This window comes from Protopterus annectens, chromosome 8.part0 (genome assembly GCF_019279795.1).
Source record: "Protopterus annectens isolate FY-2018-M chromosome 8.part0, PAN1.0, whole genome shotgun sequence".
NCBI classification, from domain to species: domain Eukaryota; kingdom Metazoa; phylum Chordata; order Ceratodontiformes; family Protopteridae; genus Protopterus; species Protopterus annectens.
In genome coordinates, this window is record NC_056741.1 from 1,935,846,721 (window position 1) to 1,935,859,220 (window position 12,500).

Below are 12,500 nucleotides of genomic sequence, written 5' to 3' on the forward strand. Positions count from 1 at the left end.
CTAAGTGAAGGTAAAATGCTGCTTAAGGCTAGGTTCATACCTGCCTGAGACACATAGTCCAAGAGCTCAGTCATGTCTCTCTTCATATAGTCCAGAGAGGTACATCTCAAGTCATTAACACCAACATGGACTATGTCGGAGTCATAACAGTACCTGTTGAGAAACTTGAGTGCATGTGTGATATGGCATATCCTAGCACCTGACAGACAGCTGACCGTGACCTTTTCCTTATCCAGCCTGGTGAGAGAGACATCTGTGTCTCTCATGATGGAATCACCTATGACTAATATGTTTGGTTTTGTGGTTTGCCTTAAGGGCTTGACAGGTGAGACACTGGTACATGAGCTATTATATGTATTGTGTACTGCAGAGGAAGTATTATGTGTAGTGGAATTGTGTTTGTGTTTGGGAGGTCTCTGGTGTTTAGGTACATTTCTGGTGAGGACCTCCGCATATGTAGGCATGTGTGATGTGGGTTTGGGTGGAGTAGGAGCTGAGGTGTGCATGTTGACAACCCACTCATTGTGATATGCACTAACTGATGGCTGAGAGACCATGGGTTCAAGGTTCTTAATATAGTTGCATCTCCCACATGTTGCGTTTGTGTGGACTAGGAGTAGAGGGTTGTCGGTGAACATCAGGCAGTTGCTACACTGCCTCAAGATGCCCATGTTGACCAAGCTGGCTGAGGAAACTGTGGGAAATTATCCATCCATAGTGTGGTAAATTTATATGGTCAGGAAAAGAGGTTATACTTAGGAATGTCTAGTGGGTAAGAGGTGTGTTGGTACCTCTGAGGCTAGGCTTAGTGTTCCACCTGATAGTAGAGCAAGGCCACTAGAACCTCTGGAGGACCACAAGTTAAGTGCTAAGGGAAAATTTAACAAGCAATATGTTTGCATCTAAACCACCAACTTTGACCACCGCTATACAGCAGTGCATGATGGTGTGCTACAACCAGACAAGTGCAAACACAGGCCTTAAACAAAATAAGAGACAACCTTTTAACTGAATCTAGTCAATAAAGACACTCTCTCTGAGCACTACTCCAATCACCTTCAATAAGATGGTACCCAGACAGCACTCTCCTCCTACAAGGGTGCAGATGGGCCTTCACCTACAAGGATGACTTAAATTTGATGGTCAGAAGTTGCAAAACAGACCCAGAAACAGCAAACCTGGAACAGGGCTATGCTACAAATGAATTAGTACAGTATACAGTAAAATGTGAAATAAAACAGTTCAGACAATTCAAGAATACAAATACAAACTAAATGTGCAGTATAAGAGCAAAAGCAGGCACTTATAGTTAGTTGGAAGCAACTGATGATTCAGATCATTCAGTATCTTAGTGTAGAGCTAGCTTTAGTGCTCAAGTGACAACAAACAGTCTAGATTCAGCAAGTCTGAATCTAGCCTATGCTATAAAATGCAGAAGTACTAGAAATTCAAAGTGTATAAAATCACAGTCACAACAGCAAAAACAATTTAAATAGAGCAGCAATTCACCAGCAATTCCCAGCTTAGAAGAGTGTACTCCACACTCTCCCACCACAAGAGTCTAGAACACAAACCTTCCTAATGTAAAATAACTGATTTTAGAGCTCAGGTGCTTAAGCCAGAACTAAGACACTTCAGAAGACACACACAATAGGCTGTCAACCAGCAATTTCCAGCTTAGAAGGGTGTAGGCTATCCTCTCCTGCCACAGGAGTTTAGACCACAAATCCTATCAATGTAAAGTAACTGGTTTGGAACCCAAGTACTTAAACCAGAATAAAGACACTTAGAATAACAGGCACAATAGGCCTTCACCAGCAATTCCCACTTCAGAAGGGTGTAGGCCACACTCTTCCGCCACAAGAGTTTAGACTACAACCCTCCCAATGTAAAATAACTGGTTTAGAGTCCAAGTGCTTAAGGGGCGGCCATGGTGGTGCAGCGGTTAGCATTGCCACCTCACAGCAAGAGGTTCTCCGGTTCAATCCTTGGCTGGGGTGCCTTCTGTGCGGAGTCTACATGTCCTCCCTGTGGTCGCATGGGTTTCCTCCGGGTGCTCCGGTTTCCTCCCACATCCCAAAGACGTAAAAGTAGGTGGATTGGATACTCTAAATTGGACCTGGGTGTGAATGTGTGCATGTGTGTGCCTTCAATGGAAAGTTGGGCGTCGGGCTAACAACTCGACACTGTAAAACTCCACTGCCAATCATGAGCGGACAGGTGATCTGCTGTGGCAACCCCTAACTGGGAAAAGCCGAAAGTAGAAGAAGAAGAACAGTCCAAGTGCTTAAACCAGAACTAAGACACTTTCAGAATAACAGACAAGATGAACCTTCAACCAGCAATTTCCAGTTTAAGAGTGTTGGCTATCCTCTCCTGCCACAAGAGTTTAGACCACAAATCCTCCTAATGTAAAATAACTGGTTTGGAACCCAAGTGCTTAAACCAGAACAAAGACACTTAGAACCCAAAAATTAAATTTAAATTCAAATCAAATAAAGAAAATAAAGGGCAGAAATGTTCCCATAGGCAGGCAGCACTCTAGGCAGCCATCTAGTTTACCAATGCACAAGATCATCTATGGTTTGTTCTGTATAACCTTTGCAAGTAACATGCTGGGGATATGTGAAACATCCTTTAGGCATATGAAGTGCATGAACAGCTCAGGAGAGATAAGGAGCAGACTACTGAAATCCGAAGCTTTTGAGAGAATATGACATGATCTCAGAGGACAACACCATTCTCTTGAGTAATGATCTATGTGTATGATGTCATAGTGTTATCTGTATACACAAATTATGTTCAGGTATTACTTCTTGTTGTTTACTTGCATACCAGACAAAAAAAAATAAAACCAATAACCATAAGGCAACAGAATAGCTGAGCCAAAAAAGTGAACTCACACTGCAATTTATTCAAATAAACAAAAACGCAGTAGACAAGTTAAGCGCTTTCATCCGAATCAGGAATTCATCAAAACTACTACATTCATAAAATACACCCTATTTATACAATTAATGAGATCACATGACTAAAGAAAAAATATATATGTATGTGTATATAAATAGTACCTATGAAAAATCATTACATAAAAAATTATTTAAATATCTAAATACAAAATAATAAAATTCAATAATATATATAAAAATGAACAATACATATCTTCTTCTTCTTCTTTCGGCTTTTCCCAGTTAGGGGTTGCCACAGCGGATCACCTGTCCACTCATGATTGGCAGTGGAGTTTTACAGTGTTGAGTTGCCAGCCCGGCACCCAACCTTCCACTGAAGGCACACACACGCACACACTCACACCTAGGGCCAATTTGGAGTATCCAGTCCACCTACAGCATGTCTTTGGGATGTGGGAGGAAACCGGAGCACCCGGAGGAAACCCACGCGACCACAGGGAGGACATGCAGATTCCGCACAGAAGGCACCCCAGCCGAGGATCGAACCGGAGAACCTAGGTTATTTAAAAATTTATATGAAACACAATAATATATCCAAGTGTCCACTAATGAAATTAATAATAACAATTAACAACCATCACTCAAGTCAAAATGGGAATCATTTTATAAAGTTCAGTTGTAAACTCCTAACATTAACATACTAAACTCTTTAAATTAAGAACAGGGACAATTGAACATGCTTTATTGAGACCAGGGGGGACTAGGGCATTCAACCTAAATTGCCACATAAGCTCTCTTACCAGTAGATGGTCTTCAGTAATTATACCCCTTATGTCTCTTTGGAGCTGGTCTATGATGGTAAATTTGAATGTATGTGTAGGACAATTCTTGATGTGTCTCGCAAGAACATTAGTATGTTTGCCTGCAAGAATATCTCTTTCATGTTCATACATCCTCTCTTTTATCCTTCTAGTGGTTTTCCCAATATAGAAGGCCAGGCACATTTGGCAAATAGCTACATAAATCACCCAATTAGTGTCACAATTGTATTGCCTTTTATGTAAATAGTGCCACCATTAACCATCACTTTCATACCTGTTTGAACATATTTACACATTTTACAATGTCCACACTTTAACATGCCCTTGATGTCAGACCTGTTACAACTATTAACTTTATGTGGATTCCCTTTCTCCATCATACCCTTAAAATTAATATTTCTCCTATAAACAACAACTGTTTTTTCACCCAGTATGTTGACTAACTGCACATTAGAAGACATAATGAACCAATTACTTTTAAGCATACTCATAATATGGGGAGAATCAATAGTATAAGTAAATATACATGAATTACTAAATACACATGCTAGGCCCACAGGATTAGCAGAAACTCCAGTACCTACCCCATCTAGACAAGGTTGTTGGGCATCGCCTTTATTACCTACCAAAAGTGGGGCATACATTTTTTTCTCCCTCTTGTTTACCACTTCAGTTGTGATGGGGTTCAAAAAAGACCAAGGGTAATCATGCTTTACAAACATGTCTAATAGATTATCAACCTCCAATAAGAATGTATCATCATCGGTCACCATTCTGGCCAGCCTCACCAATTGGCCTTTAACCACAGACTTTTTTTGTGCCAATGGGTGAAAAATATCAAAATGAAGGTAACTGTTTGAAAAGGTGGGTTTCCGATATATATTAGACTTAAAACACCCAGCCTCCACATCTTTGTAAATGGTTATGTCCAAAAACTCAATACTATCTACCTTAACACAATGAACAAACCATAAAAAAGAAGTTGTCGTATTAAGATACCTAATAAACTCATCTAATTTCATAATGTCGTCATGCCATATGACAAGAATGTCATCCAAAAAACGAGTATAAAAGGAAAAGGAATCCTTATACACTGAATTAAAAATAAACTGTTTTCCCAATAAGATAAAACTAAATTGGCAAAAACTGGGGGCACATGCTGCCTCCATGGCCACACCATTTGCTTGTCTGTAATATTAGCCTTCAAAAAATATGAAATTATTGGATAAAAATATATCCATCAGAGAAACAATAACATTCACTTTGTCCTGATCGTACATACGTAATTCACTCAGCATCTCTTCAAACCAACTAAGCCCTTCATCCTGAGGAATTATCGAGTACACATTACAAACATCTATTGTAACCAACATACAGTCCCTGTTGCATGCCACTTTAGATAATTTTCCCAACAAATCCCACAAATCACAACAAATCTGTGGAAGTAACCCTAGCAGTTTCTTTAACCAATAGTCAATATATTTGGCCATATAATAAATTTTACACCTTGTACCATATTTGTATGGATTTTGGGAATCCCAAAAATCCCAGCAACAACAGGGTATTTGTTGTGTAAGAAGTCATATTCTTCAACAGTAATCTGTCCTTGTATTAACACATTCAGAAGGTCAATATCAATTTTGGAATAAGCAATGTTAAATTAATTGAGAGATATAGACACATAACTATCTGTAAGTAATAACACTTCCATTCTACTAATGTAATCAACATGATCCATAAGAACAACACCTCCCCTCTTGTCTGGTTTCATGATACGGATTGATTTATCATTCGTAATATCATTCAACAGTCTTTTCATTCACCGTTAAATTACTATACCTATTGTTAGAAATTTTGATAATATTTCAAATATCTCTATCACAAATCTGTTCACAAGTTACTAAAGTACCATGAAGGGGTGCATTAAAAGAAATGGACCTTTTTAAAACTTTCTGTCCCAACTCATTTAGCTGGTTACCACCAAAACTACCACTTAGATTCAGTTTCCTAGTAAAAAGTTTTAAATCTAACAATGTTGGGGCCAAAGAGGCCCTGGCTGCTGGCACAAAGGTGAAACCCTTAGCCAACACATCACCATGTTGAACTGTTAACTCCTTACTTAACAAGTTAAAAATCGTAAAATCACTTAGATATATTATTGTGTTTCAAATAACTTTTTAAATAATCTTTATATATATATATATATATATATATATATATATATTGTTCATTTTATATATATTATTGAATTTTATATAAATAATTTTTTATGTAATGATTTTTCATAGGGTACTATTTATACACACACACACATATATATATATATATATATATATATATATATATATATATATTTATATATATATTTTTTTTTCCGCCTTTAGTCATGTGATCTCATTAATTGTATAAATAGGGTGTGTTTTATGATTGCATTAGTTCTGATGAAGTCCTGGTTCGGATGAAAGCGCTTAACTTTTTACTGCGTTTTTGTTTATTTGAATAAATTGCAGTGTGAGTTCACTTTTTTGGTTCAGCTATTCTGTTGCCTTAGGGTTATTGCTTACTTGCATGTTTTTTCCAGTGCCATAGAATTTCAAATACATATTCAAAGAAGGTTTTGCATTAAACTGCAAAGAAACTAAAAGTACACTAGCTAAGCTCTAAACTTTGTGTGCCTGAATTTACACCATGTGCCCTTATCTGGTGAGAAAGTGTGTATGTAGGGGCTCTTAAGCTGTACATATGAGGACTATATTTTTATAATGCCACACTTTCTGTGAGATGTAAAACATGCATCTAAGTAATACATTTAAGATGAGGTAGCTAATATAGTGGAGTAGCATGTTGCTGCAATGATTACAATTTCTCACAACTCCAAGGTTTAGTCCTGATCTCCAGTCACTGTTGTTATACAGTTTGCATGCCAAGTCCATGTCTGCATAGTTATTTCTCTGGACACTTCAGTTGCCATTCTCTTCCCAAACACATGCTGGTCAATTGTTACTCTAAGGTAGGTGTGTATATATATATATATATATATGTATATATATATATATATATATATATATATATGTATATATATATATATATATATATATATATATATGTATATATATATATATATATATGTATATGTTTCATAGTTCTTTGCCCTCATTGTCCAAGTTTAGTTGCCTTTCTGGGTTGTATAATTTACACTGTCTGTAAATGAGACTGTAAGCCCCTGCATTCCCATATTTACTTACTGTTATCAACTTCAGAACAACCTTACTGGGGGAAATCAAAATGTGTAATACTTGTGGTGATCCTTGAAACATAATAGCATAACTCCTGTGGTGAATGTTAAATATTCATTATCTTGATTTGTGATTTGCTGAAGTACAGCAGAGTGCGTCATTCACATACTATCCTTTAATTGCAACATATTCATTTTTTTGGTATAATCAAGTGCCATTTTAAGAAATGCAGTTTGTTGGAATAATATTCAGTTAGAAACAGCCACCAGAAGCTGGTTATTTTGTTCCTCCATAGTATCTCACATATAGAAGAAAATCCCTTTGCATTTGTGCCTCTATTATAATCAGCTTTGAGACCTTTGCAGCACAAAGTAAAGGGCTTTTCACATGATGGGTGATTTAATTTCTGTTGAGTCAGGCTTGCTGAAGCATATCTTGTCTCACATCTGGTGAAAACAACTATACTTGGTATATTAATGTATTCTTTAGAAAGGCTGCTGTTTAACTGCTGTGAAAATTTATTCACTATTACAACACTTATTTCTGCAAGGTCGGTCATCCTAAATAGATGTAGTGTAGATGAAAGAAGTGTGTTAGAGTAGTCCAACCCATAACTTTGTAGACAAGGAAGTTTAATTTATTAGTATCACACAAATAAATAAAAAGTATAATGCTTAGTACTGGCATGGAATGAGCATTGTGTTTTCTTAACTTAGGCTATTTGCTTCAAAAAATAAGATGAGAACCTTGAGCAAAATGTGAATGAAACTATCTCAACATTTAATGAAGATGTTTGCTTTCTGCAGGTGGACCGTTGGATAAACATAAGTTTGGATTCCTTTCCTTTAATGGTATTGCTCGTCTGACCTGGCTTGTGGACTTATTCGGGGAGTTGTCCTTCACTTCAGCTTCTTTTGAAGAGAACACAGATGACAGCTACTCCAGACTGACAGCACATTTTACCACTAATGACAACAGGTGAAGAGTTTCATTTCTGGAGATCCATTTAGAAAATGACAAAATGAAATTTCTATAGTTTACCAAATTACTGTTTGCTGTCAGTCAGGCTGTTTCTCAAAGGATAAGGAAACCAGTTTATTTTTATAGTGTCATATGCTCAGGAAGTTGATGTTCTGCAGTAGATTTGGATTCTGCTAGCCAGTGAAATTCATGTATGACTAATCGTTCAGCCTCTGATATTGTTATAATACAATACAGCTAAGAGGAAAGGACAAGGCCTAAATCCAGAATCGTTCATAAAACATTCATGTTATGAAAGCTGCAAAGCATCTTTTCACTCTTCACTTTCAACACTTCTAACTTTTTTGACTTAGTAACCCAATGGGAGTACTAAACTGTACTGATCTGCACACTCCTAAAGTACAATTTACAGTGTCCAGCTGAAAGTGTATTTTGCTTCAAGTGAAATTTTTGCCCTTTGACAAAAATATGCTTTTAAAAACTTTATTTAAGAAGGAAATGATTACTTGATTACGGTGAATGCACAGTTTACAAAAACAATTTGGGGAACTAAAAACTTCATTAAATGAGTTTTAAACACAGTCCCAGGGATTCAGAAATGTTGAGTCCATGGTTAAGCCAACACTGTTTACAATGCATATGCGATGAACCCCAGTGCTCATTTACAATGCATGTGGCCCAGCCAGTGTACGTCACAATGAGCTGTTCATTATGGCCGCAGTGGAGACCTACAGGAAGGTAGTGTTATACCAAATCATGCCACATTAAAGTATGAACAATTGTAAACACTGGCCATACATGGTTCTCTAGAGCCGGCTGTGCAAAACCATTTGCGCAGATGGTAATGATAAGGTGCTCATCTGTTTTTGTCTTCTGGAAGGCATACCAGTGGTGAGTTGCAGTGGTAGCAGGGAAACTAAAACACACTGGAATGGACAGGAGACTACAAAGGAAGCTGATGACCAAATCAGGGAGGCAGAACACAATGGAGGAAAGGGTATGAGACATACACACAACTATCAGTCTGAAGTACCTGAACTTAGAAAATATCAAACTTAGACAAGATAGGTGGGATGGGTCTGTATTATATCTTCAAAGAGTCAATTCAGTGAACGACATTTTACATCGAAATGCCATTCAGCGAACGGTTCATAGTGAGATCGCAGTACAGTGAAGATCGGAAAATGTGCCCTTTCCTCACTGCAGTGCGATCTCGGAGTTGGTATATATAATTAGTGGGGGGGGGCATGGGGGGTGCAGCCCCCACAATAGTGAGTTCGCTGAATGGCATTTCACTGTAAAATGCCGTTCGCTGAACTAACTCTTCAAGAATATAATATAGACCTAGGTGGAATACAGAAAAGTAACAGGATTTACTGACCTATACCAGGCCTGACATTATCAGAGTTTGATAAGTGTACCTTTATTCTATAATACAGATGTCATGAAAAAAAAATCACCTGTTCCACCTTGAGGGGTCCGTAACCATCAATGCTGTTACATTCTATACAGCACTTCCTTAACACGAGCCATAGAAGTGGCTACATTCAATGTGTCAGGGAAACACATAGCAGTTGGGTGTTACACATTTGTAGACAGTAAACAGAAAAAAAAGACAGGCTTCACATGATTTGAACTCACTACCCTCTTCGGTGGTATTCTACCAAAATAATGCATTTACAAGGTGAGGCAGAGAAGCAATCACACTAAAGGTTTCAGCGAAGCACATAACAAGTGAGTGTCTACATTTGCAGACAGGAAGCAGAAAAAAAAAACAGACCTCAAGGGATTTGAACCTGTTATCCTCTTCAGTGAAATTCTGCCTCACAGTGCATTTATAATATGAACCATAGAAGCAGCCACACTCATACCTCTGAAACTCTTAGCACAAGAATTCTGGACAAAGCCAAAGTAGTGGTGAACAAAGGCCTACAGTCAGGAGCAGGTTTTAAGTGTTGTTTTTACAAAGTTAAAAAAAAAAATAAATAAATAATAGAATGACAAGTTGTGCATTTTCATTTTCTAGAGGAAATGAAGTCTGAAATTATTTAGTGATTTTAGTTCTCAATGATATGCCAGAAAACCACAAGTTTTATGAGGAACAGACCAGAAATATGAGGCAAAAATCTGAATATTCTGCAAAATTCTGGATCGATGAGAGATATGGTCACACTGCGGTGTTAAGAAAGTACATAGCCGTTGAATGTTACACATTTGCAGAATAGAAAAAAAAAACTAAAAAAAAAAAAAAAAAAAATTCAACCCTGAGAAGACTTGAGTCCTCCACTTTGTGCATGGATACTCTTCAAATCACAAGCTGAACCATGAAAGCAGTCAAACCAAAGGTATATGGTTTAGCATAGTTCTTATTTTCACACTGCTGCTCAGTGATGCTCAGCTCATTTGCACAATCAATGGCAGCCAAAGTCAATATACATAACAGTGATTAGGTAAGTGTTGGTTGTGTTTTTGTGTTTACTTTATATGATCGACTTTTCACAAAGTCGAAATTCATATGGCCGAGACCATATGATCGACTTTTAAAATGCCGAACATGTAAAGTAAACACAAAAGCACAACCAGCACTTACATAAACACTGTTAGCACCCTCCTGCACCCCCTGTGAGGGGCTCCCCCACCCCCGTAACTTAAATATACCAACTCCGAGATCGCACTACAGTGTGGAAGAGGGAAATTTTCCCATTCCACACTGTATGGATATAGCGGTTCCCCGTGGTCGGCTTTTCAAAAGTCAATCATATGGTCTTGGCCATATGAATTTCGACTTTGTGAAAAGTTGATCATGTGAAGGGGACCCATGTACATACATACACACACACACACACACACACACATATATATATATATATATATATATATATATATATATATATACAAACCAAAGAGTAAAAAGGACACACAGACAAACCATTCGGTGCAAACTGCAAGAAAAACACAGTAAAGCTAATCTTATAGGCTTCCATTACAAGAGGTTTAAGGTGTCACTTGGGCTATGTGTTTGTGTGTATATATATATATATATATATATATATATATACATAGGGAGACCTAAACCAACAGCCACCATCACATGCAATCTGACAGATAGGGAATTATCAGAAGGAACTATTTAAACAGACCAGCAGTTGCATTGGTCAAATGTGCAGTTTGAGATCCAGGAATACTGTACATAAGCAAAGTAAACATGTTTTTTATTCATAAATATTTCAATCACAGGTGAGAGCAAAGGAAACAAACTTCTATTTTATATAAGAAAATGTCCACCAAACCATTAATGATGATCTTACAGAAATAGCCAATAAACTGCTGCAGTGATACTACTGAAACAGAAAAATCTACCTGCAGTATTTCTTATGGTAAGACAACTTAATAAGACAGCTGATCATTAAAATGTTGACCCACTTGTCCATCTGTACAGGAAGAGGTATGTACAAACACACTTCTAACATGGCACAGTCATTCTGCTTTCTTTGAATTATGGTAGTACTGAAAATTGCTGCAATGCTGTGTGAAAAGTATACATTCTTTTTTTAATCTCCGGTTCTGTTAATAATAAAATCCCAACATTATGAAACATGTTTACTCACCCTCCACCTCTCTTAGGCATTCCAGTCTGCCCCTGTGCAGCTGCCCATTCCTTTTGAAATCTTCATAGACATAAAAGGGGTTAATGTACAATGTATGGTTTGCACACAGTGGCATGTTATTTGTGTACCTAAAATAAGTTAGACTTAGAGAATGGATGTGATGACTACTGTATATTTTTATCCTCCAATTGGCAATGGATGTCAGGATTGCAGCATCTCATGTCATTGTAATGGTGACAGCAGTAATCAACTGTGCATAGTATGCCAGTAGCATGGGGTGACAGCCTTGCCCAAACTATTCCAGGCCTCAGCCTTATGCTGAGTCTCAGTATAGCCCTCGTGCAGAATCCCCTCAAAAAAATTTTTGGACTCCTTGTCACACCACCTCTGAGCTATAAATGGAGCACTACTCTGTCCTTCTCCAGCCATGATGTCTCACCTTGAAGAATCTCAGGGAAAATGGCAGACAGATGGCACCCAAAGCATTTCTCACATGTCCCATCTTCTGTGCAATGATGAGTATCAATAGGCAACTCATTTGCGTGATGGATGGCAAAATCAGAATCTTTAGGTTCTGTATTGTTATGGTTACAATGGGCTATAAGGTGAAAACATAGCAGTCCTCCATCTATCTGTATGCTGTTAAGAATGCATGCGTTACACTATTTTTTCAGATGGTTATATGTGGTGTGACAGTTCCCCCACCGCTAAAATCTTAGTCTGACTGCAGGGGCTGTGGTGCATGCATGGCACAGTGTTGAAGTCTGTACAATGTTTACTAGGTGCACTTGGCATGCAACTTGAGCAAGAAAGAAACACTAGTGAACTGAACCCTAATTAGCATGATCATCACACTTAGAGCGGTAAATCAACATGATATAAGCACAATGAGATGCTCAGAGCCTCATCTGTCTGTGGAAGAAAACACAAGTACAAGCATTTGAT

At 37.7% G+C, this 12,500-nt stretch overlaps 1 protein-coding gene across 1 annotated transcript in view; it reads left to right on the plus strand.

Annotated features, from left to right (window-relative positions):
- Nucleotides 1–12,500, plus strand: part of BLVRA (biliverdin reductase A) — a 315,847-nt gene that overhangs the window by 265,699 nt on the left and 37,648 nt on the right. Inside the window, exon 5 of the mRNA XM_044081450.1 lies at nucleotides 7,773–7,944. Coding sequence (XP_043937385.1) covers nucleotides 7,773–7,944 — 172 coding nt within the window. The remainder of the gene's footprint in view (nucleotides 1–7,772; nucleotides 7,945–12,500) is intronic.